General features: G+C 52.5%; 3 protein-coding genes and 5 non-coding genes across 13 annotated transcripts in view; 1 reads left to right on the top strand and 7 right to left on the bottom strand.

Annotated features, from left to right (window-relative positions):
- Nucleotides 1-1,490, bottom strand: part of EBF4 (EBF family member 4) — a 56,319-nt gene extending 54,829 nt beyond the window's left edge. For 2 of the 4 annotated variants that reach the window (XM_053671371.1, XM_037141175.2), the window contains exons 1-2: nucleotides 1,197-1,490; nucleotides 558-679 (exon numbers count right to left, since the gene is read on the bottom strand). In XM_053671371.1, coding sequence (XP_053527346.1) covers nucleotides 558-679; nucleotides 1,197-1,490 — 416 coding nt within the window. Of the gene's footprint in view, nucleotides 1-557; nucleotides 695-1,196 lie in introns of those variants that run through there. The other 2 variants (XR_005081937.2, XM_037141178.2) reach the window with 1 other exon arrangement.
- A 15,605-nt stretch (nucleotides 1,491-17,095) lies between these two features.
- Nucleotides 17,096-22,145, top strand: IDH3B (isocitrate dehydrogenase (NAD(+)) 3 non-catalytic subunit beta). Of its 3 annotated transcripts, XR_005081936.2 has the most exons (13): nucleotides 17,117-17,152; nucleotides 17,276-17,356; nucleotides 17,481-17,585; nucleotides 17,685-17,805; nucleotides 19,445-19,505; nucleotides 19,583-19,715; nucleotides 19,813-19,946; nucleotides 20,039-20,141; nucleotides 20,234-20,380; nucleotides 20,565-20,659; nucleotides 20,772-20,832; nucleotides 21,728-21,932; nucleotides 22,030-22,145. XR_005081936.2 is itself a non-coding variant. In XM_037141172.2 (12 exons), exons 1-12 carry the CDS (start codon nucleotides 17,117-17,119, stop codon nucleotides 22,126-22,128), a joined length of 1,176 nt encoding a protein of 391 aa, XP_036997067.1. In that variant the 5' UTR covers nucleotides 17,096-17,116; the 3' UTR covers nucleotides 22,129-22,145. The 3 variants fall into 3 exon arrangements, 2 of the variants coding, with proteins under 2 accessions (XP_036997067.1, XP_036997068.1); XM_037141172.2 differs by lacking the exon at nucleotides 21,728-21,932 and having other exon boundaries at nucleotides 17,096-17,152; XM_037141173.2 differs by having other exon boundaries at nucleotides 21,728-22,145.
- Nucleotide 22,146: 1 nt separating this feature from the next.
- NOP56 (NOP56 ribonucleoprotein) lies at nucleotides 22,147-27,285 on the bottom strand. The gene is made up of 12 exons (XM_037141170.2): nucleotides 27,183-27,285; nucleotides 26,923-27,012; nucleotides 26,495-26,609; nucleotides 25,745-25,906; nucleotides 25,370-25,568; nucleotides 24,857-25,044; nucleotides 24,622-24,773; nucleotides 24,335-24,435; nucleotides 23,829-23,977; nucleotides 23,490-23,611; nucleotides 23,170-23,304; nucleotides 22,147-22,581 (listed from the first exon to the last, which is right to left on the bottom strand). Exons 1-12 carry the CDS (start codon nucleotides 27,183-27,185, stop codon nucleotides 22,207-22,209), a joined length of 1,791 nt encoding a protein of 596 aa, XP_036997065.2. The 5' UTR covers nucleotides 27,186-27,285; the 3' UTR covers nucleotides 22,147-22,206.
- LOC119046258 (small nucleolar RNA SNORD57) lies at nucleotides 23,373-23,443 on the bottom strand. Its single transcript, XR_005081941.1, has one exon. It is a non-coding gene; the product is annotated as a small nucleolar RNA SNORD57 (small nucleolar RNA).
- LOC119046259 (small nucleolar RNA SNORD56) lies at nucleotides 23,703-23,773 on the bottom strand. Its single transcript, XR_005081942.1, has one exon. It is a non-coding gene; the product is annotated as a small nucleolar RNA SNORD56 (small nucleolar RNA).
- LOC119046256 (small nucleolar RNA SNORD86) lies at nucleotides 24,187-24,272 on the bottom strand. The gene has a single exon (XR_005081939.1). It is a non-coding gene; the product is annotated as a small nucleolar RNA SNORD86 (small nucleolar RNA).
- On the bottom strand, nucleotides 25,124-25,255 carry LOC119046260 (small nucleolar RNA SNORA51). Its single transcript, XR_005081943.2, has one exon. It is a non-coding gene; the product is annotated as a small nucleolar RNA SNORA51 (small nucleolar RNA).
- LOC119046257 (small nucleolar RNA SNORD110) lies at nucleotides 26,065-26,132 on the bottom strand. Its single transcript, XR_005081940.1, has one exon. It is a non-coding gene; the product is annotated as a small nucleolar RNA SNORD110 (small nucleolar RNA).
- Nucleotides 27,286-27,358: the final 73 nt, after the last annotated feature.

Raw genomic sequence — 27,358 nt, forward strand, 5'->3', positions numbered from 1 at the left:
CCAGAGGCGGGACCTGAGTGGCTCTGCCCCATTCCCAGTCCCAGTCCCTCTAGCCAAGCTGACTGACCACCTCATCTTTCCCTACTCAGGCCCTACCGCTTCTCCAGTCCTGCACACCCATCCTCCAACTCGGAGGGGCGTGGGAAAGCAGAAAGGGGCTGGGTTTCGTATCTTTCCTGGTAGAGAGCCACGGAATTGGATCTGTCCGGGAGAGGTACTAGAACTGCCCAGGAAGGAGGGGTTGGCCATTCCTTGACGGCTGGTGGCTACAGGGCATACTTCTTCCACTAGAGCAGTGGGTGTGTGGGCCCGCCTGCGACAGCCAGAAGTCAGAGCCCGGACAGCCGAGACAGGAGGCAGAAGCCCCGCCCCGCCCGGCCCGCCCCACAGCCTCAGGAAGAAGCACAGACGCTCGGGGCAGGGTGGGCGGGAGAGCTTGCTGGGACTGTCCAGAGTTAGGACTCCCTCCAGCCCTTGCCTTAGCAGCTCAGCTAGCTGGGCGAAGGCGACGCGGAGCCGTCCAACTCCTGCGCGCCCGGTCGCGTCCGATCGCTTACCTCTGCGCCGCGGTGCTGGCGTCCAGGATGCCCGCGCCCTGCATCCAGGAGCGCACCGAGCCCAGGCCGGCAGGCAGCAGCGGCTCTTCCTTCAGGTTCAGCCCTCCGCGGGGCAGAGCGTCCTGCGCCGGGAACATAAGGGCGCGCAGTGGGTGGGCGCCCCCGCCGCTGGGGGTCCGCTCCCCCTGAGGCCGCGGGCGTCTCAGCTCCCCCGGACCCGACGGCACCGGACGCCTCTAAGAGCGCAGCGCAACACTGAGTCCCGGCGGCTCAGTGCGCACTAGCCTCTGGGGCGCTCCCTCGGAGAAAGCGGGTCCGCCAGCGCCGGCGCTGTCCCCTCCCCTCCCGGGGCGCGGGGCGGGGAGATGGAGGGATTCCCCCGCGGCCTGAGCGCCGGCGGGCGGACTGCGAGCGGCGGGGCGGGGAGGGCGGGAGCGCAGCCGGCACCCGGTCCGCGCGGAGGCGCCCCAGAGGCGCGCTCTGGCGGCTGCCCAGGGCCGCGGCCGTCGGAGGGGGGGGGCCTAGCGCCCCAGGAGCTGCCTCAGGCGAGGAGGGGGCGCGCGGCTGCCCGCCCTTTCCCCCCCGCCGCCCCCACCGCCCGCCCGCCCGCCCGCGGCGCCGGCGCGGGGCGCTGATTACCATCCGGGAGGCGGAGGCTGCGGGCGCGGAGCTCGGCGGCGGCAGCGGAGGAAGGAGCAGCAGCAGCCGCGCGTCCCGGGGAAAGGCAGGGACAGCGGCGGGCCAGCAGACGCCGCCGCCGCCAGCGCCCCGCGTGCCCCGGCGCCCCGGCCCCGCCGCAGCCCCAGGCGGCAGCACCTGGAGCAGCAGCAGCAGCAGCCCGGCCGACTCCCCCCGGGCCCCGGTTCCCGCGCCGCCCCGCCGCGGGCGCCGCCGACCGCCGCTCCCCAGGGCCTGGCCGCGGGCCCGGGCCATCCCGCCGCCGCCGCCGCTCCCGGGGGAGCGGGAGCCGAAGGGAGGGAGCGCGGCGGGAGGAGGGATGGCGGGAGCGGGCGGGCCCAGGGGACTGGGGCCGGGGGAGGCGGGGGCGGGGCGGCGCGGCCGGCCGAGGGGCGGCCGGGGACGTGACATCATCGGGGGAGGAGCGGCCGGGCCGGGGCCGCCGCGGCGGGGCGGACCCTAGCGAGTCTGCCGCCGGGGCCGGGGGCTGCGGCCTGGCCGAGGCTGCAGAAAAGACCGGAGGGACATCGGGGGCCGGGGGTCGGGGGCTGGGGGCGCGGCAGCCGGCAGACGGGCTGTGAGCAGACGGGCTTGTGTGGTGGGGAGCCAGGCCAGAGGCGGAGGAACGTGCCACGACGCGCTCAGGAACCGCCACCACCTTGGGGTCGCCCCAGGACGTTCCTCCGGCCTCTTGTCAGCCTCGTCTCCATCACCTAAGTACCCGCCGCTCTTCACGGCGACGCCCTGGTCCTGTCCTTGCTGCTCGTTTTGACGCCTCCAAGCTTTTGCTCTTGATGTTCTTTGCTCGCCTGCAAAGACTGTCCTTCCCGCATTTTCCTGGTGAACCTGACCTCGATTTAACCTCAGCGCAGGACTCAAACCTCTGTCTCTTAGACTGGGCCGCGGGGTGATGAGGGGAGTCCCCGCACAGGCCTCCCCGCACCCCATCACCCCTAGTTCCTGTTGCCTAAATGGGAGCATTTGCCTTGCAGCCTCTGCCTTTCAGAAACCTCTTGATTTTTTATTGCAAGTTGAAGATTTAGTGGTTGGAGTCAGGACTGAGAGCCAGCTCACTTGTCTTTCTCCTCAGCCAGAGAATTGTCCCTCTCAGACGTCATTCCTGGCGCCGAGGTTGTCTTGCCCTTGACTCTGGGGCCCGGCCATTTCTGCCCCTCTCTCCACATTCTGTCCTGGGGTGTCTTGGGCAGGCTTTGCACAAGCCCAGAACGTGCCCAGCACTCCCCTGCAGAACATCGTGAGGGTGGCCAGCCCCGCCTGTTCTGTCACTCTCAGGCACCGCTTCCTGTCCCAACAGACTCCTGTCCTCTTTTGCTCTTTTGGGGGACCTCCAAGTGTGCAGTTAATAGCCCCCCCTACATGGACCCAGATGAGGGGTTCCAGGGGCACTGCTCTGCCTCCTACCACCCCAGAGGTCCCCTCACCTTTTCTGGACCTGTCCTCTTTACCACCCCTCCCTCTCCATGCCCACCTGCAGGGCCTGGCATTGCCTCTCAGACTCATCCAGGTTTCAGTTTTCACCCAGGTGAGATTATCAAAGGTAGTTCTTTCCTTCTGGTGGGTTCTTAGGCCAACGTCCTTCTCCATCTCTTTATCTGGCTCCCTTAATCCTTGCTCCTCCCCGCATCGGCAGCGTGGGCATTGCATGGGAGCTTGTTACAAATGTAGAATCTTAGACCCTGCCCAGACCTGCTGAATCAGAACCTGCCTTTTAACAAGAGCCCAGGTGATTTTCATGCACATTACATTTGAGTCGCGTTGCTCTAGAGAAGCCCCCCAAGGCTGTGGCATACATACGCCACCCTTTCTCCAGCCTTCCAGCCTTTGCTACCTCTTACTACGTGGAGAGGATACAGGGAATCCTGACAGGACCCTGCTGTCTCTGAGCTGCCCACCTTTTCATCCTTTCTCAGTTTCTTCATCCATTCTCTCCTCTCCTTGCACGAGGACAAGTAAATACCGGGGACCTCTTTGCTCAGTCCCACCTTTTGCATCTCCTGGTGTTGCCCCATCTGATCTGTTTGTGTCTTCATCGTCCTCCTTTCCTCTGCTCAGGACTCCTCATTCTTCAAAGAACCCTCCCTTTGTCCCCACCTTCTCCTCCAACGTGTGTCCCTCCTGTTTCTGAGAGTCCACAGGCCCACTCCCCCAAACGATGCCTTCCTTGCCAGCCCCCCATGAGCTGCTCCCCAGCAAGCCTCTCCGGAGCCCTGGTGGTCTGGCCCCCTCCCAGCTCCGCAGCCATGTTCTCTTCTCCTCTCAGGCCTCTGACCTCCCTGCAGTATTGGGCTTCCCACTCCTGCCCCCCAAAACCATCCTGATGACCAAAGCACTCCTCTCACCCCTCTGAGAGGCGCTTTAGCCCCTCTGAGAGGCGCTTTAGCCCCTCTGTGCCTCGTATCCTTCTCCCTCGGAGACCTGCGCTCCCCCAGGGTCTCAGAAGCCACTTTAGGAAAATGATCGAGTGTGGGCCTCCCTCCTACTTCTCTCAGTCCTGAACGTCAGCTGGCGAGGACAGAGCTGGGCTTGACCCTTTGGGGGGCAAGGGGGGGACCTGCCTCCACCGAGGGTCCCTATCATGACAACTCTGCCCCTGGGCCGGGCTACTTCGCCTCCATATGCCCAGGCCACACCGCCCATTCCCCACAAAGTGGCTCTTCCTCCTGGCTCCCCTGTCTGCTGGCGACACTTCCTCCTGGTGCCCGCCTGGCTTGGGGCCCAAGCACGCACCCCTGATGCCTCTGTCAGATCTTAAGGATTCTCCCTCCACGTCCTTCTTCCTAGGGCCCACAGTGGATATCTTTAACGAACTTGTTTGTCCTCCCCTGCACTCTCCCTGGCTTGGGGGAGAAATTCGCCCCAGTCCAACGACAGCCTCCTCAGATATCTCCCCTTCCCCAGCTGTCCACCCCTCCCCAGCCACCCTCCATCCTCCTGCCACAGTTTTTTTAAAAGCATGCCATCACCTGCTTAGAAACTTACAAATGTCTTCCATGGCTCCCCAAGGAGACATTTAGGGACATTCCGGGCCATCTGATGCTTGATCCAAATGTCTCTTGCTGGCCTCCCTGCCATCCCCTTGCCGTGGAAGTCTCTTACTTGCCTGACAACCTTGCTGTTTCTGACACGCAGACCACTCTCTCAGCTCCCTGCCTTTACTCCGCTGTCCCCTCTACCTTTGCCAGCCCCCCATGAGCTGCTCCCCACCTTTGCCACACCTTTCCTCTCTGGGAGGCAACAGGGTCCACAATCCTTTTCATAATGTCGAAGGGCCTTAGTGGTGCAGATCTGCATGGTTCTAGGAGACTCTTGCCAAGGTAGATTTGGGAATAGTTGTCAATATTAACCTGGGGATAATGAAAGGGGAGTATGTCAACCCAGGAGAAGTGGTACTGAGCCAAGGCCAGTCTGGACGGGCTCCTGACTTGTAACTAGTATGGGTTTCTATTCTATTCTCACTGTATGGACTAGAAAAGAAACCAAGCAGGGTGGTGTTTGAGGCTTTAGGGCTAGAACTGCTGGACCAAAGGGGTAGGGTGATAAGGCCTTCCCCTACCAACTGGACTCAGCAGGTGGAAGGCCAGTGAGCAAGTTCTCAGTCAGCCTTTGGGGTCAAAGTAGTCATCTCTGTTTTACATCCAGAAAGTCTGCTTCTTGGAACTTTATGTGCGTTTTCATTTTGCAAATTTCTCCCCTCAAACTCCTGCAGTTTCTCCATGAGGAAGGGATTTTGGGACCTGCTGTGGCTGTGGTCACAGAGCTGGAGGGGTGATGGTAACAGGCAGAGGAGGCTGGGTCCAAGCCCACAGAGAACACCGGTCCTTTCTGGCCCAGACAGAGGCTCACCCCAGACCACCAGCCCAGGGCCTGTGACCTCACCCTTCCCTGTCCTGCACATTCATGCTCCCATCCACCCGAAGGGCTCTTATCACGTGCCCAGGGTGAGAGAATAAGGAAAGACTAGAACTCGGGCTCCATCCTCAAGGGCACCACAGTGTGGCGGTGTGGGACGTGTAAACACTCCGTCACTCTGGAGTGACCTGGGTTGCTAAAGATGCAGGGGCAAGGATGGGGACCCACACAGCGGGGCCTGAGCCTGGGAAGAGGTGAAGGGGGTCTTGGGCAGAAGTGCCAGCATAGGTAAGAGTAGGAGGGCTCAGTGACTGGGTTTGCTGCGCTCGCCGCAGAGTGGAAGCTTGTAATACCTGCAGCATCATGCTGGTGCCGAGGAGGGCTCACTGAGGAGCCTGGAATTTTTCCTGGCCTTAAAACAATAGTTTTAAAATAGGCATACAGAATTGTACACCTGAAACCTATGTAATTTTGTTAACCAAAGTCACCCCCGTGGATTCAATAAAAATCTTTTAAAAAAATTGGTAGCACTCTTCCAGTCTCTCTCTTTCTCTGAAAGGGGATGCAACCCCGTTGAAAACAAACCCAAAGTGCTGCATTGGGCAGAAGTTGGGCCGTAGCGCCCCCTGGAGGTCTTAGTGTGTCTGATCGGCACGTGGATCCCCTCCTGTTGGGAATTAAAATATAGGAAGAATAGATAATAATAAAGCATGCATTAAATATGGCTGTTCGAATAATTCCATGAAGAGAACAAAAGCGACTAGGGCCATCCCAGAGGTGTCCTGGTGGGTATGCTCACCTCTTAGCCTTCCCGTGGACTCCTGAGGTCTCTTCAACTGCTTCAGGAAAAACCTGCACCACGGGTGTTGGTCTTGCCTCGGAATCCATCCCATTCTGCACATCTAGGCTGAGTTATTCAATCCTGAATAAAAGCAGCATCAGAGCTGCAGTGGAGGTGAGGTGAGCTGCCTCTTCAGTCTCTGGACTGGAGCAAAGGCTGCATGTCCCCTCGATACTCCTGGTTGTTCACCCCACTACTAATCACAAACCACCTCAGGGACAACCAGACTGAATCCCCACGGGGGAAGAGGGAGGGAACCATTTTTCCTGGTGCAGCCAGATCTTCACTAGGCTGGCCCTTTTGTTCACCTTCTGGCTTGAAGAGACGGTCCAGGACCTGTAGGTTTCTAACCAAAAGCCGTAACAGCACCCAGCACTCTCCTGGAGCATGCTGCCCCTTACCGACCCACAGACAGTGGCAGAAAACCTGAAATTGAATTATGTGTATACTTTTTACTCATGGGCAATATCCACTTTTTCTGAGTGCTATGGGATCAATAGCAAAGGAAGCCATCACCTCCGAAGAAAAGCAGGAGAGGGGTGGGGGTGAGGGGAGTGAAAGGAGTAGGTGGGAGGGGTCTGCTGATCACTTTGTCCCGGGGAAAGTGGGGAGAGCGCCTGGCAGAGGTCAATTCTCCAGGAGGCCAAGGCTTCAGGAACCCCCTCATCTGTACCCTTCCAAGTCTCTTCAGGAACTCGTTGCAGTGTGTTCTCATGGTTATGTGTAATTGTGTGTTCATAATGTTTTAATATTTTTATCATGCATTCACAACATTTTTCTTCTTAAAAATCTTACCCTCACTGTAGAAGCTTCAGGACCCCCAAACCCAGCTCTTCCAGCAGGACCCGGAGTTGGGTAGGAACGGTGCAAGTAGGAGACAATAAAGACCTAAACTAGGGCAGGATGGGGAGCAGAAAGATATAACTTAACAGAGAAGAGTTGTCACTTCCTGGCCTGCTGCTCTTATTGATGGGGATTTTTGTTCCTTCTCTATGTACAGAGAACACTCGGAACAGTGCCCAGCACACAGATATTTGTGGAATTAGTACCTGTCTGAGAGGGAGAGGTCAGGGACTCAGACTGATTGGGCATGTGGGGGTCCCATGGGATGCCCCAAATAGATGGGCTCAGACCCCTGCTACCTGTTGCCTAGCCCTGATCTGCCGTCACTCAGGCCTCCTCCTGGGATAGAGGACGTCGAGGTCTCTCCCTCTTAACCTTCAGTGGTCACCCAGCCAGTTGGAGCCAGGTCCTTGGGATGCAGCGCATGGTGAAAAGGATTTGGGGCCTGAAGATTTGAGTAGGCAATATTCTTGCCTGATTATTATAATATGTAATATAATTAAATATCAGATATTTATTAATTAAATATTCTCATCTAATTCTCAGCTTCGGTTACTTTCTGCATAAACCTGGGTACTAAGGGCCCAGTGGTATGACGGTGAGTGTTCAGTAACTGCCTCTGAAAAATTAAACCAGACTTGTAGCGTTTGCCAGTTTTCATGATGTATGTTCCCATTGGGCCGATTTCAAACTACCAATGTCATGTTCCTGAGCATGTTGGGAAAGAAGCATGCAATGGGTTCCCGGAGCCCACACCAGCCGACTCCACCACACCTCAGCCTGGGTCCCACTGACAGGAGTCTCCCCTTATTTGAAAAACAGTGATGGGCAAAGGGGGCCTCGTGCTCCATGCCAGGCTGTGTGCGGGATGTCTGTTAACTGGCAAGACCATTTCACGGGTGTGAAACACATACGGATAACCAATTAGACCTGGCGCATGACTTTTACTTCTTCTGGTTTTTCAAAAACAGTTATTTAATTTTTAAATTATGGCATAACATAGTATTACACATGAACACCTCAATAAATTTTCATCCATGTATCTAAATAGCCACCACCCAGATTAAGATACAAGCCATTTCCAACATCCCATCTCTGGCACAGCCTCCCAGTCTGCGCATGCCCCTCAGAGGAACCTCCTGTCCTGACTTCAAGCGCCATAAGCTGATTTGTCCCGTTCTTGGAGTTCATGTCAGTGGTATCATGTACTGTGCAGTTTTTTTAATCATTATATCTGTGAGATGTATCCATGTGGTTAAGAGTAGTTCATTCTTTTACATTTGTGCAGTATTTCTAGTACAGACTTTATTTTAAAAGACTTTATTTATTTATTTAAAAATTATTTATTTATTTATCTTTAGAGGGGAAGGGAAGGAGAGGAGAGAAATATTAATGTATGGTTGCCTCTCGTGAGTCCCCTGCTGGGAACTGGCCTGCAACCCAGGCATGTGCCCTGACTGGTAATTGAACCGCAATCGTGTGGTTCGCAGGCCTGCACTCAATCCACCGAGCTACACCAGCCAGGGCTATTTATTTATTTTTAGAGAGAAGGGAAGGGAGGAAGAAAGTGAGGGAGAGAAACAATCGGCTGCCTCTCACAGGAGCCCCAACCAGGACCGGCTGCAACCCAAGCACATGCCCTGACTGGGAATCCGACTGGCGACCTTCTGCCTTGCGGGACAATGCCCAACCAACTCAGCCACATTGGTCAGGGCCCTGGTGCATACTTTTAATAACTTTAACTTAGTAAAGGGTTTTTGTGTGCTTCTCATGTCTATTTTTATCACTCACATACGAATCTGTGGGTCCCGTAATTTGGTCCTTCTGGCCACATACTCTGTCCCATAATGCTCTGTTTCTCCTTGGCTCTGACTCATCCTCCACCGCTGTTTCACTTCCCAAAACATCTGTCATACTTTCAGAAACGCTTCTCCATTTCTAGCCAGCATCCTCACATCCTTACCATTTCTTCTAAGGGTTCCGCTCACCTCCAGCGTTAACTGAAACCTGAGTGACACCCTCTATAGACTGAATGTTTACGTTCCCCTGAAATGTATGTGCTGAATCCCTAACCCCCACTGTGACTGTATTTGCAGATAAGGCCTCTGAAGAGGCGGTGGAGGTTGGATGAGGTCATGAGAAGGGAGCCCTAATTTGATAGGGCAAGCGCTCTTGTAAGAAGATGAAGAGAGAGCCCTGGCTGGTGTAGCTCGGTGGATTGAGTGCAGGCCCGGGAAACAAAGGATCGAGGTTTGATTCCTAGTCAGGGCACATGCCTGGGTTGCAGGCCAGTTCCCAGCGGGGGACGCACCAGAGGCAATCATACATTGATGTTTCTCTCCCTCTCTCTTTCCCTTCCCTTCTAAAGATAAATACATAAAATCTTAAAAACAAAAAGACAAAGAGAGACCAGCACTCTCTCCCCACTGTGGGAGAACACAGTGAGAAGGTGGCCATTTGCAAGCTGGGACAAGAGTTCTCACCAGGAACTGAGTCAGCTAACACCTTGATCTTGGACTTCCTGGCCTCCAGCACTATTAGAAAATAAATTTTTATTGTTTAAGCCTCCCGGTCGGTGGTACTTTGCTTTGGCAGCCCGAGCAGACTGAGACAGCACCCAGGGACACACTCTCCTAAGGTGAGGCCCTTTCCAGTGAGAACAGCTACTGTCCGTTCTCTCTCTCCTCACTGCGGGTAAGCATTTGGGATTTGATGTTGCCCTGCCTTCAAGCTAAGAAGTGAACCTGTCAGTGTGTCATGGACGTGGGCAGAAAGCATGAAATTCCTGCATCGAAAACAGAGAAGCACAGCGAGTCGTGAAAGCATCATGGTTGTGTGAGTTCTCCTTGCCGGCCAAGTCCAACTCCCACAGGGGCGGCGTGGAGGAGCCCTGCGGCGGCCGTGCGTGCAGTGGCTTTGTGCTGTGCCCGAGAAACGTGAGCGTGGGGACTCCGCCTCTCTTATAGAAGGCAACGGCATGCTCTCTGTCCTGGAGAGAGAGATTACTTCATTCTTCAAGGTTGCTTGCTGCAAACCCAACCCTGAGAAATAGTGCAGGCAGCAAACGAAACAGCATCACGGACACAGAGAACATCCTGAGGGTTGCCAGGTAGAAGGCAGGTGAGGGGGCTGGATGAGGAAGGTGAAGAGGTGAAGAAGTACAAACTGGCAGTTATAAAAATCATCATGGGGACGTAAAGTGCAGCATGGGGAATATAGTCAGTAATACAACGTGACAACTATGTGTGGTGCCCAGTGGGCACTGGACTTACTAGGGTGATCGATTTGTAAATTGTATAAATATCTAATCATTATGTTGTACACCTGAAACTAATATAATATGGTATGTCAGCTGTAATTTAAAAATAAAAAGAATTATGAAAGAAAAGAAATAATCCAGGCAGAGTGGCCAGGGCCTTCCATTCTTGGCCTGCCCAGTAATGATGAGCGGTGATGCTCAGGCCGTGGCGGCTTGCTTCCCAAGCAATTGACCCCACACGCTGTCCGCTGGAGGTGAACAGTCACATGGGGGGGGGCACTCTACTCACCGTTCTGATTAATCTGATCAGTAGAGTCCGGGCCCAACTCTGTCCGATCTGTCGCAGACAGAATTTAATTAAGGCCACTGTCAGCGGAACTCCAAGCAGCACAATGAGGCCAAACTGAAGTGTGGGCTTCAGCCACGCCACTCGGGGCCCCACACTCAAGGGGTTCGTTCAGCACATCTCATTTCCAACACCCAAGTTATATGTAAAGCCAGGTTGTTATCTGCTCGAATGCTCACAGGTGAGTTGGGGGCTAATCTGCTGTTTTTTTATGTCATTTCCCATAATTACAGGAGAAGATAGCTGGGCCAAAAAGCAATTCCCAACCCTAATGGAGAGACATCCCATGGCCCACGTCTCAATATAGGCTCTGAAGGGTCACATGGAAATATGCACAGGTAACTCCAGTTCAGGACTTAGTGTTAAATCTGATCCACATCACCATTTCACTGGTTTGGTTAAGCCAGATGCACTGTGTTACCAAATAGTTGCAGCCTTGGTCACTGTATATGAACCAAGGCCATCTGGTGACAGGAAAAGTACATGCACTTGACCCAGTCCACTTGAAACGAGTGTCTGTATAATATGGGGGTGGGGGAGGTTCCACATTCAGGACCTGCACTGATGGCAAAGTGCACAGATAGTTTAGGAACGACCATGCCCACATGAGGTCATCTGTTTCTATGGCCTAAGGACAGGACGACAAACCCAGAGGGGCAGGTTGCCAGCTGCAGCTTGGCTGCAGTGCTGGATCTAGGGGGCAAAGAGGACGTTAAGCACCCCCTGTCCCCGCACCTACTGGCATCTAAGCTGTCTTCTCACCAGGCCTCCCTAGCCACAAAAGCCGTGTGTCCCATTCCAGTAGCTGTAACTTCATCTTTTTTCCCATCATTCCCTGTGAGTACCCTGACCTTTCACCTGGAAGGGCCAAGTGTGAGCAAAACAAAACTGACAAAGTTTACAGAGACCGATGATGTCTCCCACCTTGGCCTGGGTGGGCCAGTGTAGGGGGACTTGGCAAGCAGTGAGCTCAACTAAGTTGTCATCGCTTTTATGACCCATGCAAATTCATCAGGAGAATCCAGGAGGTGAACTAGAATCACACTGGAGCCTCCCAGCTCCCTTTGCCAGGCTGACCACCAGAGGGTGCACCAAAGGGGCTGACCTGTGGTTCTGGTTGGGGAGGGGGCACCATGCCCGGAAAGAGTCAAAATCCCCAGATCTTAAAAATAGATCTATATCGCCTTCCACCCCTTTTGTCCTGATAATGTGACCCGGGAGTTGGTTGGGAGGAGGTGACTCTTGGACAGCTGCCTTCAGTGCCACAGGGTCTCACAGAGGTGTGTGGGTCAAAAGGAGACAGGCCGGCAGTCAGAAGCTGCTCGAGCTTGCTTTTGAAGAAGCCATTCCAGCGTTCAGTAACCCCGGTGCCAGGAGCAGCGCATGGCCATCAGATGCCTTGACTATTGGCACGTCGTTGGGCGGCTTTTGCAACCAAGGCTGCATCACTGTCAGACTGTAGATGGTCTGAAAAGCCACACACTAGACATGGCTTAGTTACAGGGGCAACAACGGTACGGCCAGAGTCTCCTGATCAGACCAGAACGGCAGCACAGTACTCGGAAAATGTGCTCCCAGCAGAGAGGCACCAATGACGGTCAGGCCAGAGAGGGGCTCAAAGGTCTGAGGCGGTCAGTTATCCAGAAGCAGATGGGAGCCAAGCCTGTGCAACGTGACCTCTTTACTGCAAGATTGTTGGGAGGTGTCATGAGTCTGGCAAGTAGCAGGAGTTCTGCATCAGAAACATGGATTCTTTACATCGTGCCCAGTGCGTGGTGGTGGATGTGCGGCCATAGTCAGCGCAATGATCCAGGCAGCAGCGGTGGTGGCTGCGGCTGAATCCGCAGTGTAGGCTGCACCGGCAGCTGGATTCCGGTTGGTCTTATTAGATCCGCGTAACGCAAGCATCTCCGTGAACGACCCTGGCTGTCTGATTAGCAGTTGAATTTGTTTCCACAGTCTGCAGCTCCAAAGAAGAATGTCTTTAATCTTCCAAACTTGCAGACAAGACAGCTAGGCCTTTGGCAACAGCACAAAAGGCAGTAAAAGTGCACTAGGTTTCATCAGGGAAGGTGTTGGCCAGGACTGTTAGCACTGCCGTGAGTTCTGTCCATGGAGCAGAATGACCACGCCTGCGTTTTAAGTTCTGCGCAGCTGTGCTGAGGTTGAATTCGGCCCCCACTGGGTGTCAGCACAGCCGAACCACCAGTGAACCAGGCAGCACTGAGGGGACCTTCTGTGAATCGAGGGCTTCGCTGACCAGCTTTGCCTCAGGTGATGGAGTGAGGAACAGTTTCCCCCCCCAATTGCTGCCACTCTTTCTAGTAAAACACAGGTAATGTTAGGGCTAGGCCCACTATGCTCTTGAATGTGACTAGTAAGGCTTTTTGTGCCCTTCCCTTGATAACCACCAAATCCAAGTTGATTTTTATCATTCCCATTTGGGGGTGGATGGGGGTGTCAGGTTGGAGAGTCACAGGACTGCTATGGGTCAGTAATAGGTTACGTTCCTTTTTATTTTTAAAAAATATTTTATTAATTTATTTTTAGAGAGAGGGCAAAGGATGAAGAGAGGGACCCATCGACGTGTGGCTCTCTCTCACATGCCCCCAACTGGGGACCTGGCCTGCAACCCAGGCATGTGTCCTGACTGGGAGTCCAACCAATGATCCTTTGGTTCACGGGCCAGTGCTCAATCCGCTGAGCCACACCAGCCAGTGCAGGTTATGCCTTTTTTTTTTTTTAAAGGACTACGTCCCCATGCTTGGGTTGCGGCAGGGTCCCCAGTTGAGGGCGTGCGGGGTGGGGGCAGCCAATGCACGTGTCTCTGGCACACTGATAGCTTTTCTCCCCCTTTCTCTAAAAATAAGTAAATAAATCAATCTTTTTTTAAAAGACTATGTCCGGCAGGTGGCGCTGTTGTGCTGAAAATGGCCTCAGTAATTGGAGCCTTCGAGTCTGTTTCTCCTATCATGTTTCTCCTCTTGGAAGCCTATTTGGTTTCTTCCGGACAATCTCAGAGGTTTCAGGAATCACCTTTGTATGCGCAGCAGCCTCTGAATGGGCGAATCCCCTCTGACCCTTATGGACGTTTACAGCACAAGCCTGGACAATCATCAACACCAGTTATACTTTCAGCTGTGGCAGCCCCAGTGACGGTACAGCACACGGAATTGGTCCTGAGGACCCACTTACAGCGCCACTTTGATTTCCCTTTCCTACTGAAAAATTTGCTCAAAGCCCATCAGTTGAAATTGGGTGATTTTTTTTTTAACCTTATGGGAAAACAAACCAAGGAGTTCAGTGTGTACGGATCAGGAGCTACAGCAACAGCTACAGATCAAGCTATTCCAGAAGGGAGAGCAGGGAGCTCTGAGTAGGGGAGGCTAGCCCCAGGGAAGGGGGGCAGGTGTGGGGAGGGGGCAGCCAGGAGGCTTTTATTTCCTCTTGGCCTCTGGCTTCAGGATTGGCGCACCACTGCATTCTCCCCCTCCCCCTCCAGCTTCGGCTCAGAGAGAACCCAACCCAAGACCATCACCCACCCGCCCCCACAGCATTACTTGGTGCTTTCAGCCACCCCTGCCTGCTGGGTAAGATAGCGACATGGGTACTTGGGTCCTACAGAGCTACAAACTTTTGAGGCCTTCACCTCCATGAAAATTCCCGACATATGCCACTTTTTCTTCAAAGCAGCGGAGGGTGAGATCGTGAGGGGAGAGAGATGGGGAAGCACAGAGGGAGGGAATAGGTCTGTGCAAATAAGCAAGACTTTTGTTCACTTTGGGTTAGAATGGCCACTTGTAGGGCTCAAGCAAATAAATTGGCAATGTTTTGGGTTTATGTAAAGCTCTATTTCAAATGCCCTAACTAATACCATTTTATTTCAGCTTTCAGGACTCTTTGATTCAGTGGCCATGTCCCTATTGCCTCTTGGGTGGGGCCGTGGGGCTTGCTGCCCAACTCTCACAGTGCCCCCTCCACTCCTGGCACGGAGGAGTGAGCAGGAACAAAGCACCGTCCAGGCGGCGTGTCTGCATCATGCGTCTCACTGCTTGGCCTCGTTAACGGGTAGAACAGTGGGAGACCCTCTCTAGCCACTCTTGGCCTGCTGCCCACCATTTGGAAGATTCGCTAACATGTGCCAGGGGTCTTTTCATATCTCCTGATCTGAGATACCCACAGGGTCCTGTCCTTCACTGTTCCAGAAAGCACATCTGTCAGAAAGCACATCCTCACTGCCAAATTGCCAGGGTCTGGCATTTGAGCTAACCCTGCTGATAAGTGGAATAGTTATTCTCTTACCATTTCATGGATGCTGGCCAAGATGAGATGCCTGGGTCAGAGACAAAAGATTTTAGTATTTGTGGCACAGCAAGCAACACAGCGTAATGTTTACATTGACTTCCTTTGCCCCAAGTCCCACAGGGACAATGTGGAGGGTCCAGTAGATTCTGCACATGTAGTGCGTTTGTGCTGCTTCTGAGGAACATGGAGTTTGGGGAACCCACCTCTTTTATAGCAGGAAATAAGCGAGCTTGCTCTTAGTGCTAGAGGGAGATATTAGTTCATCTCTCACAGTTGCTAACCACAAATACAAGTCAGAGAAATGGAGTGGGCAAAGGGCAGTTAGGACCTTGATCTTAGCACACCCAGCAACGATGTGCAGGGCTACTCAGGGCTCACGGCCAGTTGCCTTTCCCAGTAGTTCCCACCCATGACCACTTCTGGGTCACGCCTGACTCTTCTTTAAAAGTCCTGTGTCTTAGTCCAGATGCCCAAATTAGATGATAGCAGAAAAAAAAAGAAAAGAGAAATCCAAACTATTTTAAGATCACAAATGCAAACTACTTAAACAGGTATGAGCTGATCAAAAAGACTAGTATACATGCCCTGGCTGGTATGGCTCAGTCACTGAATGCCAGTCTGTGAACCAAAGGGTCACTGGTTTGATTCCCAGTCAGCGTACACGCCTACCTTTCAGGCTGGATCCCCAATCATGTGAGAGGCAACCATACATTGATGTTTTTCTCCCTCTCTTTCTCCCTTCCCCTCTCTCTAAAAATCAGTAAATAACATCTTTAAAAAAAAAAAGATTCCCTTAAAAAAAAAAAGAGGAAGGAACAGATATGGCTGGAACTGTTCTTTCTCCCCCTTTCCAGCTGTGAATACAGAAGCAATGTCCAGAGCTGCAGCAGCCATATGGTTGGTATGAGGCACCAAGGACAAACATCTCTGACAACACACTAGGCTGAAAGAGTGAAAAGTTAGAGAGCACAGATCTCCAAGCAGCCAAGACAACCCCAAGAACGCCTTACCTTCAGAAGCAAAGGGAAAAAAAACCACCAACCCTTACCTTTTTAATTATTTTTCTGTTTATTGCAGCAGAACACATTCATAACTGAAGCATACACATGGGCACAGGTGCTTTGTGGGACAAATTCTTCTGTAATTTTGTTTTTAGGAATGTCACTTGTAAAATGCATGTAACTAGAATTTTATAAAATCAGTCTGAAATTTTCCTTTAGTCACACTTACAGGCTTAAAGTAAGTTCTGTCTCCACTAACAGTGCTGCCCAGGGGAGTTAAGGTTTGGGACACACTCTTAAGGAAACCACTCTCTGAGTGAAGAACAAGACCACATGGGGAAAAAAAACCCCAAACAAAAACCAGTGAGGAGACTTGATTAATGCCAAGTAACTGGGCAGACTAAGATTGAAGGAGAAACCAGACACACACACTTTCTCCCATGGACTGTGTTGTGTTCTTTTACACCTTTAGTGCCTGCCATATAAATGTTCAGCAAGTATTGGTTGAAAGAATTACAAATAGGTAGGCACATTAAGACAGATTCCCCAGTATTGGTTCTCAACTTGTTATTCAATTCAGGCCTTTGTTTGATAAACATTTTATAAGAGGGTACCCCAGAAACTCAGAATTATCTTCTGGAGGGCGGGCCCCTTATAGCACAGGCTTCCCCAGCTAGGTGAATGTTCTAGGAACCCATCTGTATTAGTGTATCAGTTGGCGTTGTTGTGAGAGGCTGCATTTGGCTTTGGTAAGTTTTTTTTAAGGCTCTCTCAATGCATTTGCACATTTCATGAACACACCTGCCCACATTGTGTTGAGTATGCAGCAGATTCTGACCCAAAACAGCATGACCCCCATGCCTCATCCTCCCTCTTCAACAGATCTCACCCCAAGTGACTTTTAAAAAATTTCTCCAGATGAAAAAAGTCCTCACCGGGAAACATTCTGCAGATGTGGAAGAGGTGAAGCAAAAAACAGCAACACTAAAAGGCATCAGAATCCATGAGCTCCCTGGTAGTGACAGGGAGCACATTGCATCAATTGGAGAATACTTCCAAGGTGACTGAACATGTTTAAACATGTAAAAATAAATACATAATTTTTAATAAATAAATTTCGGCTTCTGGGGTGGGGGTCCTTCCTTGTATAATCCCATATTCTTCTTTAATGTTATTTTGACGTTTCAACATTAAATATGGTGACTGAAAATAAAGCAATAAACAGAGCGGTTGTGTGTCAACCTCCAAGGAAGCGGGTAAGTACAAAGGATAAAAGAGAGAAATGGAGAGGAGTGGTCGAGGGTGTTGGGTGGAGCAAAAGAGAAAAATTCGGGGTCCTAGGACAGACCGGAAGTCAGGGTGCCCGATCCGCGCAGGCTTCCAGCGTCACTTCCCTCGCGACTTCCGTCAAAGAACATGGCTGCTCTCAGCTGTGCCCGCTGGCTGACCCGAGTAAGACCGGGGAGCAGGTCGCGCGGGGGGGTGGCGGGGGCGGGCTGGGATTCGGCAGGGTTTTACTTGGCTCACTGGAGAACTACGTAGCCTACCTTACAGGCTTGTGTGTGTCTGTCGCAGGCGCTGGTTGCCGCCCCGACCCCTGGGGCATGGAGGGGCCTGGGCACCTCCGCGGTGGCGCACGCCACCTCGCGCGTCCAGGTAAGAGGAAGGCCCGCTGTGGTCTTGTCCATTCCCCGCACCCCTCCTACCCAGCCTCTGCCTCCACCCCCCACCCCCGCCCCGACTCCTGCTCCCACTCCAGCTCTAGCTCTGATGGCCCCAGTCGCAGGCCGAGGACGTGAGGGTGGAGGGCGCCTTTCCCGTGACCATGGTGCCAGGAGACGGCGTGGGGCCTGAACTGATGCATGCTGTCAAGGAGGTGTTCAAGGCGAGTGGCCTGGGGGAATCAGCCGGCTGGGACCATGGGGTGGGTTGGTAAGAATTTACTCGATCATGACCCTGTAATTTGTGGGACCTGTCCCTGAAGGCTGCCTGTGTCCCAGTGGAGTTCCAGGAGCATTACCTGAGCGAGGTGCAGAATATGGCTTCTGAGGAGAAGCTGGAGCAAGTTCTGAGTTCCATGAAAGAGAACAAGGTGGCCCTCATTGGTATGTGTGCCCCCTCGCGTCGTGCCATTTCAAATCAAATGACCGAATGTTCATTAAGCTTTCCACCGCGCGTACTAGTACGTGAATTCCCCTGAGCTCCTACCGGGCTCGTGGGCATTTGTTCCTACCAGTTGGTAGCACAGGAGCTGAGAGATCATGTGAGCTGTTCGTGCAGGAAGGCTCCAAGAATTGCCACTTTGTCATGAGTCTACACCATGGGTCCTCAAGTCTTGTTAATTGTGTTTTTAGAATGCAACTTCTAGCTACCTCTTTTCTCTCTTCCCCCGGTTCCCAACTTGGTTCCTCTCATTAGATTTCTTTGGTTTCCAGTTCTGCCCCTGAAATCCATCTTCTCCTGAGAAGACCAGCATGACTTTGCTATGCCCAGTCTTAGCACAGGAAAGTTAGTTCTTTATATGGTGACTCTCAGCTTTTCTGGCTCATTTCCACAGCACTTGTTCTGTGTTGTGGTCACACTAGGCTTCGTTAGTTTCCAAATACAGGTACTGCCTTAAATTATGCTGTTTCTTCTGCCCAGACTATTCTAATGCTCTCTGTCAGAATCCTCTTCACTCACTGTATTAGTTTCCTAGGGGTGGTGTAACCAATTACCCCACAAACGGTGCCTTAAAGTAACAAAAATTATTCTTTCACTGTTCTGGAGGCCAGAATTCCAGAATTAAGGTCTTGGCAAGGTTCTTTCTGAAGGCTTTGGGGAGAGACCTTCCTTGGCTCTTCCAGATCCTGGTGGCACTTGGAGGCTCCGGGCGTTCTTTGGCTTGTAGGTGCATCACTCCAGTCACTGTCCCTGTTTTCATGTGGCTTCCTCCTCTCTCTGTGTGTGCATTTGTTTCTGCTGCTTGTCTTGTATGAGGGTTTGCCATTGGATTTTGGGCCCACCCTAATCCAGCTTGATTTCAGCTCAGGATTTTTTATTATATTTGCGAACAGTATTTCCCTAACGAAGGTCTTGTTTACAGGTTCTGGGGGTTGCGGTATGAACATATAATTTTGGAGGTCACTATTCGATCGACTACACTCAACCAAAGATCTGGCTGAAGTGCCAGCTGTTCTGTGACATTTCCTGATATTAACAGAGGGTTTCTTTGTGTGTCATTTAAAAAAAATATGTCCTTTGTAGTGTCTGTCATCCCATTGCGTTATTTGCCCCTTGGGGACAGGAGTTGTGTGTTGAATTTTTGCCTGATATCGCTAGTACCTTACACATAGTGGATGGAAATCCACATAGTGGATTGTTTTGGGTTGAAAAAAAATCTCAAATAGGTAGCCACAGAAACATCAAGAAAGGTCAAAGATCCCCTAGCATTATTTCTCAACATATTAAACCCAGGCTTTCTGATAATATGAAAAATCCTTCTGTCCTCCTTTTAGGTCATTTTGAGGTTTCAACCTAAATATGGTGACTTAAAATGAAACAGTAGACAAAATGCTTCTGGTTTTAACTGCACCGTTCTCCTTTGCCACTTGCCTCTAGAGGAGTTTGAGGGTCACTGGTGGGGAGTGGGTTATGGGAGTCTAGGTTAACGTGGTGTCACTGAGGGGACTGGACACTGATCTGGGTTCCCTTGGGCTTGGCTTGTGCCTGACATATTTTGCTCCTGCCACTTTGTTTATGCAGGAAAGATTCACACCCCGATGGAATATAAGGGGGAACTAGCCTCCTACGATATGCGGCTGAGGTAGGTGGCAGGGGACCACGGGTCAGAGGGAGTACTGGGACATCAGGCACAGTGCTGATGGCTCTGCCTGCCCCCAGGCGTAAGCTGGACTTGTTTGCCAATGTGGTCCATGTGAAGTCCCTTCCTGGGTACGTGACTCGACACAACAACCTAGACCTGGTGATCATCCGAGAGCAGACAGAAGGGGAGTACAGCTCTCTGGAGCATGAGGTGATGCTCTAGAAATTGGGGGCAGGGGGTGAAGGTGGGAAAGAGGCAGAGCTCCTCCTTTCCAGTGTCACTCAGTTGTATCTCTCTTCTTCCCCAGAGTGCGAGGGGCGTGATTGAGTGCTTAAAGATTGTCACTCGAACCAAATCTCAGCGGATTGCAAAGTTCGCCTTCGACTACGCCACTAAGAAGGGGCGGAACAAGGTCACGGCTGTCCACAAGGCCAACATCATGTGAGGGACATGGCTTTGCGCGGGGTAGATCCCTGTGTAGGTAGTTCCCTGTACTCTCTTAACTGAACCTGTTTCCTCTGGCTCATGGACAGGAAACTTGGGGACGGGTTGTTCCTGCAGTGCTGTGAGGAAGTTGCTGAACTGTACCCCAAAATCAAGTTTGAGACTATGATCATAGACAACTGCTGCATGCAGGTAAGGCCCTTCCCACATCTGCATATCACAGGCTGAGGGAGGGCGGGGGTAGAATTGATTTCTCTCCTCCATGCCCACATTTTCCCTTCCAGCTGGTGCAGAATCCTTACCAGTTTGATGTGCTGGTGATGCCTAATCTCTATGGGAACATTATTGACAATCTGGCTGCCGGCCTGGTCGGGGGAGCTGGTGTGGTACCCGGGGAGAGCTATAGTGCAGAGTATGCAGTTTTTGAGATGGTGAGTGAGGTCACCTCCTCTCTTACCCCTCTGTGTGCCCTTCTGACCTCAGGCCCCCTAATAGCTACCCTCATGCCTCTTCTCAGTGTTCCTAGCCTTACCTCTCTCTTCCCCGATGCCCTTCCCCGATCTTAGTTTCTGCGTGTCGGCTCCCAGTGACTCGGGCCTGCCCCTCTCTCCACAGGGTGCCCGGCACCCATTTGCCCAGGCAGTGGGTAGGAATATAGCCAACCCCACAGCCATGCTGCTCTCCGCTTCCAACATGCTGAGGCACCTGAAGTAGGTAGTGGTGGCCTGGGGGAGGAGGCTGGGTGTTATGAGGGGGGGTGCAGGTGGGGAATTTGGGGCCAAGGAGGAGGGAGTCTCAATTGCTTTCTGTCCACATTGACAGTCTAGAATATCACTCCAACATGATTGCAGAGGCGGTGAAGAAGGTGATCAAAGTTGGCAAGGTGAGTTTAGAAAGGCTGTAGGGTTCAAGGCCTCAGCACTGCTCTCTGGGAAACCTGAACTGGGGTCTCCTTTCCCTCTAGGCTCCCAGAACGTGTCTAATCTTGCCGTCCCTCTCAGGGCTGTTCTTCGCCTCCCTTCTCTTGGCTGTTTCATCCTCTTGATCTCTTTTGCCTTTTAGTTCCCATCTGCTTGCTATTCCCTCTTTCCTGCTCCATCTATTGCAGGGCTGTCAAACTTATTTTCACAGGGGGCCACATCAGTCTCGTGGTTGCCTTCAAAGGGCCAAATGTAATTTTAGGACTGTTTCATGTAACTACTCTTTAACTAGGGGCAAGCAGCTTGGGGCTGCCACCGGGTAGAAACAAGGTACTGCGTCGGATACAACAAGGTCAGTCCTCGGACCTTGTGTTTGCTACCTGTGATCTCTTGGCACTTTTATGGGCCATCTTAATGCTAAACTTGCAACTCTCTAACTGGGAGCACAGAATCACGGATGGAGGAGCAGAGGGAGATAGCAGGCAGGATGAGGCAGGGGTGTCAGCCTCCTTCACCCTGGAAGCCCATCCTCATTGCATTCTCCTGTCATTTTCTTTCCTCCCACTTGGTCTGTCTCCGTATTTCCTCAAGGCATCTTCATCCTGTTTCCAGCCTGCATTTTCCATCTTCCTGTTCAGTTTCCCATTCATTCTGTCCAGGCTGTAGCATAGCTTTAATAGTGGCTCTGGCCCGCAGGAGTCCATGTTTTTCCAAACCTGGCAGCCTCCTTGTATCTCTGCTGCATGTCTTTTGGCCTTGTCACCCATTCTGGGACTCCCATTTCCATCACACCACCCCACCCCCCTTCATGGGCTCTCTTCTCTTCTTCCCCACGGCTGTTGCCTGTGGTGGATGTAGGTGCGGACACGAGACATGGGCGGCTACAGCACCACAACGGACTTCATCAAGTCTGTCATCGGCCACCTGCACCCATATGGGGCCTAGAGCCCTTTATTCCCTCCAACCTCATGAGGACCATACTTCTTACACTCCCCTTCCTACAGTGGACCAGAGAAGAGCCCTTAAACCTCTAGACCATAACCATCTTCTGGGCAGAGCCTAGGTTGTCCCGGGGCTGGCTTCCTTAGGGAACTGTATAGGGTGTGGGGAGGGTTAGGGATGGGTCCAGGCCACAGGGATGATGACGCTTCTCCCCGCAGGTTCGAACTCCTGACATGGGTGGCTATGCCACCTGCCAAGACTACACTGAGGCTGTCATTGATGCCCTTTCCCACCTGCATCCACATAAAGGTGTCTAATAAAACATGTGCATCAAGTCTTGTGAATTTGTTTTTATTGGGATACAAGTGGTGGGTCACTGGGGAGTACTGTCCATTCTAATCTTCCTGGGAGAGCTTTTGGAGCTTTTTCTTTTTCTTGGAGCTACTGCTCTTGCTACCAGCAGCTTCTTCAGGTCCACTGCTGAGTGGCTCCTCTTTGGAAGAAAATTTCCTCTTTTTCTTGGGGATGCTCCTGTTTCCTGCCTCTTCAAGGTCACTAACTGGTTCCTCCTTGGAGAAAGATTTCTTCCTCTTGGAGAGATTCCCACTGCCAACTGTCTCCTCAAGATCACTATTAACCAGCTCCTCCTTGGAAAAAGATTTCTTTTTCTTGGGTTTGGATAAAGGAACAGGTGGGTCTTCCATTCCATTCTCCTGAGGAGCCTCCTGGAGCTTTTGCTTTTTCTTCTTTTTGGGTTTTTCACTAGTCTCCTAAAGAGGGAAAACAGGCATGAAACAATGTTGCCACCCACTGCATGAGCACCCCTCCCAACCACCCCACAGAATTCCAGTAGGGCAGAAAGAATGCTGTTGATTTGCCCAATGTATCTGGGATGGTTTAACTGTTAAATAAAAGGGAAAAACCCACCATGCTGGTCACAATATAGCCACCACACCGAGTGCCACAGGAGATGACAAACCAGACAGCACGAAAACCCCAGGGAAGATTTTAACCTAACAGGTGGGAGACTTCCCTGCCCCCACCCCCACTATGAAGAGCTACCACCTCCAGACGCACGGCCCAAGGACAGCAGGAATTCACACTGCCCCTGGTTGAGGACTCCTGGGAGGCAGCCGAGGACAGAACACACTTGCCCAGGGAACCGGTGTGTGCTACAACCAGCTCTCTGGGCTCTTGGACAAGTTCTCTCAGCACCTATCTCCTTCCTATAGAATCAAGAGGCAGTTTGAGAGGTTGCAGGTCCTTGTTGCAGTGCAAAGGCCTGGACACACATCCTTTGTCCTGCTGTTGAAAACTACAGCCCAGGACCTTCACTTTGGGCTGATCTGCCTACTGACCTCGCACTCCTCCGGTGCACTGCTGTTTTCTGAAGATGCAAGGGCAATCGCAGCCAGCCGTTTCTTTTCCTTCTTCAAGCGTTTTCTCTCCTGCTTCTCCAGCTTCCTAGTAATCTCAGCAGCCGCTTCCTCTGCCTGGCCAAAGAAAAGTGCTGAAAAGGCTCTGAAGACCCCTGGCCTTCCAGTCCTCTCCTGGATTTATTGGATCAGGCTCATTAAATCAGTTTTTTGCCTCCACTCTACAAGGTCAGGCTGAGACAGTTCATCACCTCCAATGCTTGGCTATGGTCTTCCCCCTACCCAGCAAAACCCAAACTGACCTGAACCATGGCCTCCTTCATGACCTCCAGATTTTTTCGTGGAATGTCTCCAGTCTCATAGAAGGATAGCCGTTCCTCCACTTGTTCTCGAAGCTTCTCCCCAAATACACTTGTGGGTACCTCTGGATGTGTGTGTGTGGGTAAACAAAGCCTGTCAGCTCCTAAAGGGACAAAGTACACTCCACATCCCCAGGGTTTCCTCCGCCCTCAGCTTCACTCAGACCCAAAGTCTCAACACTCACTAGGTGAACTGCTGTTGACGAAAAATGTTACCATCATTGTAGAAGCTGCTAAGGCATTCAGCCCCCCACTCCCAACTGCCAACTCCCCTGGCCATACCAGAGAAGCAATCAATTCGTGAGGCAATACTGCATTTGTTTGCCAGGTATCGGGAGATGCGCCCTTTGTTCTTGGCAGCTGCTCGGCCAATGAAAGTGGAGTGGAAAATAAGTCCATATTTTGGGGTGTTACCCCTTGTCTTCAAGGCTCTGGGAGAAGAATATTCAGTGGAAAGTTTAAGATCAGAAACTTCAACCCTATTAACCAAGGCAACTCCTCCCCAACCCCCGGTATCCGGAGTGAGCCTCAGGCTGGGCTGGGTCTCTATCCCACCTCATGCCAACCCACAGCTCCCAGAAGCAGAGGGAAGGCATCCAATGTCGCTGACCTGGAAATGGTCCCTTTGCTGGGCCCTGGGAATCACTCAGACACCAGGGCTGGCCATCACCCCCATAGCAGAGGCCTGTATAGGTCAGGATGCCCTGGTCAGCCATCACTGTGATCCCCAAACAAGCAGTGGGCACCAGAAGTGGTACCTGAGTGCGGGCAGGTGCCCTCACTGGTACCTGAACAGGGCCTTTTCAGCCCCAAGGATCTGCACTGTGGATGCTGGATACTTGGCCAGGTTGGTGAGGCTGCCAGCATGAGCAATGAGACGCGCACCTACCTGGAGAATGATTCAAGGAATTAGTCACAAAAACTCGATCCACCAACCCACCCACTGCATAATCCTGCTTCACCTCTCCCCATCAAGTGCATGTGGGGAAAACGTAGTGGGTCAGGAAATGCAGCAGTATGGACATACATGGTACCATTCCTTGCTCCCCCAGTTTTGTGTTTCCCCATGACGCACCGCTTCCCCAATCAGGGCTGACAGGCTGGGGGCCACTTGGCTCATCTTGGACCGCAGGTAAGTGTGCAGGCTCTGGCGGTACTCTGACAAAGACACCACCCGGCTAGAGAAGCTCTCAATGTTTATCAAGTCAATGGCCGATATGTCCATGCCTGTAGGACACACAGAGTATGACTGTGGGAGCCAGATATTCAGAGTCCGGCACCTTATCTTGACTGCCAGGTACTGTACTGACCCATGGAGGCCCGTGAGGCATCCAGAATAGCCTTAGCCTTGGCCCCATCCATCGTGAGCTCCTCCAGCTTCTCCAACTTTTCTTCATTCAGCTCCCTTCGGTTTCCAATGAACTGAGCAAGGCGGCAGTATGTAGCATTGTCATTGATGATCTTCACCAGCTCAGGAAAGTGATATCCATACCACTCCCTGCAAAGAGCCACAATGACTCCCTGGCCCTCCTGCCACGTCTCAAAGCTACAGCCTCAGCTCTCCCCACATCTCGACTCCATGTCCCCCCATTCACAATACAGACCAGGCAAAGGGCCTGGGCTGAGGTGTATATGGGGTGGGTTTACTCTGCCTCCTCTTTCTGTACAGGCAGCGTAAGAACACAGCCTGTGGTAAGCACCGGGAGGCCCAGTCCCACCCCACCCTTGTTCTCCCCACAGGAGCCATTTATCACCTCAGGATTCAAAATTAGCTAACCCACAGGCCGCAGACCCTATCCTCAAAGGCTGCCCCTGCACTTTACCTGACACGCATGGAGAAAGTATTGATGTCCTTATCCAGTTGGTCCAGGAGGCTAATGGACTGTATAATCATATTGTCCACCCGGTTCACATTGAACTTAACTTTGGCACGAGAGTAACTGTGTCCCAGCCCCAGCTGGGCTTTACAAGCAGACAGATCAGTCAGGCCCTTTACCAAGTTGTGGAAGTGCAGACGAACTCCTGGAGGAGGGTAATACTATGAGTAAGGAAAGGTTCTGGGCTTGCTCCTGTACCCCCGGGCACAAAACAAGGAGGACACCTCCCCAGAAACAACCTTAAGCACCCTAATGTTTTCAGAACCCTCCTAAAAGATGCTAAGAATGGCATGAATATTAGTTAACAAATCACGATCTCACCTCGAAGAATCTCAGCTATCACGCCTCCAGTCTGGCAATTGTACCCTAATTCCTCTTGTATAGCTGCACCAATCTTGGTGTCCCCAACCCCCAAGAGAACTTTCTTCTTTTTGGCTGGCAGGTGAGTCTCCAAGAACAGGCGGAGGTCCTCATGAACAACACCTTGGGACAAAAAAACAAAACAGCTCCCACTAACAGGCTGAAGGACGCTCATATCATAAAAGTGATCCTGTCCCTTCAACTGCGGATCATGGCACAGACCAACTGGTCCAGCACAGCATGCTGGGATGGCCCGCCTAGACAACCCCCTTCCTCAGGCTTTGCTCAGAGACATGGAGACATCAGTGACTGCACTCAGGGGATTGACAGACTCAAGTCATCACTGCAAAGCCTGCATTAACCATGGGAGAAACAGCACTCAGGTCCAATATAACAAGCATGGAATATATAATTAAAAGCTTAAAGCATAACCTGTGCGCTATGAAAATACTTACCACCTGATTTGCCTCCTGGGGCCAATCATTTTTCTTGGTTTTTATGTATCAGCATTGCTCTTTCCAATCAACTGAACCAAGCAGCACAGGACCACATGTGATCGGTTTTAGCACTGAACCAGTCCCTCCTGCCAGTTTTCATCGACTCACACAACTCATTCATTACTTGTGCCCACGAGGTAAGACTGCATGATGGACTGTGTGTTTTAAATATAACGGTTCATCTTCCTGAAATACGCAGAGGTGGCCGACTCACCTTCAGACACAGAGTTGGCATTTTCCAAGGCAACCTGGGATGAGGCAAAGGGACAGAAGGCCACGAGACGAACAATGTTGTGGAACTTGCCCAGGTTGAGCACGCACTCCTCCACCTAGGGGGCGGAAAACAGTGTAAGCGTCTTTCTTCCCCCACTTTTGCCTCTAGTTTTCAGCCCTGGGCACACGTAACAACAAACGGAACGCTAAGAATGAGCCTATAATGGGCCTTAAATCTCAGTTCTAATCCGCTGGACGGGAGGCTTCTAAATGATCCTAACACGACTCTAATCATAAATGTAGGTAAGGACCCCGAGCTCTGGGGTTTCTGGGTCCAGCGCACACCCCCAACGCGTGAGGCCGGCCACGTGGGAGCGCGCGATGCATGCTGGGGCCGGTGAGGCCGCCAAGACCCCCACTTCCACCCACCTGCGGCTGCAACAGGCTAATCTCTTCCACCTCCTTCAGCGCCAGCAGTGCGTAGCCGACCGCGTGCTCGAACAGCACGTGCAGCAGCACCTGGAAAGGGAGCCAGGTTACCAGAGTCAGCGCGGTCCCTGCCTTTGTCCGGCCCCACTCCCAGGGCGGGTCCGGCTCCGGCTCCGGTTCCGGCTCCAGTCAGGGCTGCGGCCCGAACCCGGGCCCAACTCCGGCTTTGGCCTAGCTCGCAACCCACAACCTTTCCTCACCATGGCGCCCGCTCCTGGCCCAGCTCGCAATGCGGCTAGCGGGCTCTGGCGCGCGGAACCTGACACTGGAGGCCACGCCCTCCACGCCGTCGGCCAATCAGAGGTCGGGGACGAAACCTTTCACCGACTCCGGAAGGGTCTGCGGCGGGCTGAGAGGGTGGAGCGAGCGCCGGCTG

The sequence above is a fragment of the Artibeus jamaicensis genome, unplaced genomic scaffold, assembly GCF_021234435.1.
Source record: "Artibeus jamaicensis isolate MK-2021 breed Jamaican fruit bat unplaced genomic scaffold, CSHL_Jam_final contig_685, whole genome shotgun sequence".
Classification (NCBI taxonomy): Eukaryota; Metazoa; Chordata; class Mammalia; order Chiroptera; family Phyllostomidae; genus Artibeus; species Artibeus jamaicensis.

Bases quoted from the DNA above. Each gene is read 5' to 3' on its own strand.
- IDH3B (XM_037141172.2), top strand. From the start codon at position 17,117: ATGGCTGCTCTCAGCTGTGCCCGCTGGCTGACCCGA. The intron at 17,153-17,275 runs GTAAGACCGGGG...TGTCTGTCGCAG, and splicing joins GTGCCCGCTGGCTGACCCGA to GCGCTGGTTGCCGCCCCGAC. The intron at 19,947-20,038 runs GTGAGGGACATG...GCTCATGGACAG, and splicing joins GTCCACAAGGCCAACATCAT to GAAACTTGGGGACGGGTTGT.
- NOP56 (XM_037141170.2), bottom strand. The intron at 26,610-26,922 runs GTGGGTGGAAGT...TCCGCCCCCTAG, and splicing joins TTAGCCTGTTGCAGCCGCAG to GTGGAGGAGTGCGTGCTCAA. The intron at 23,305-23,489 runs GTCAGTTTGGGT...TTCTTTGGCCAG, and splicing joins TGAAGGAGGCCATGGTTCAG to GCAGAGGAAGCGGCTGCTGA.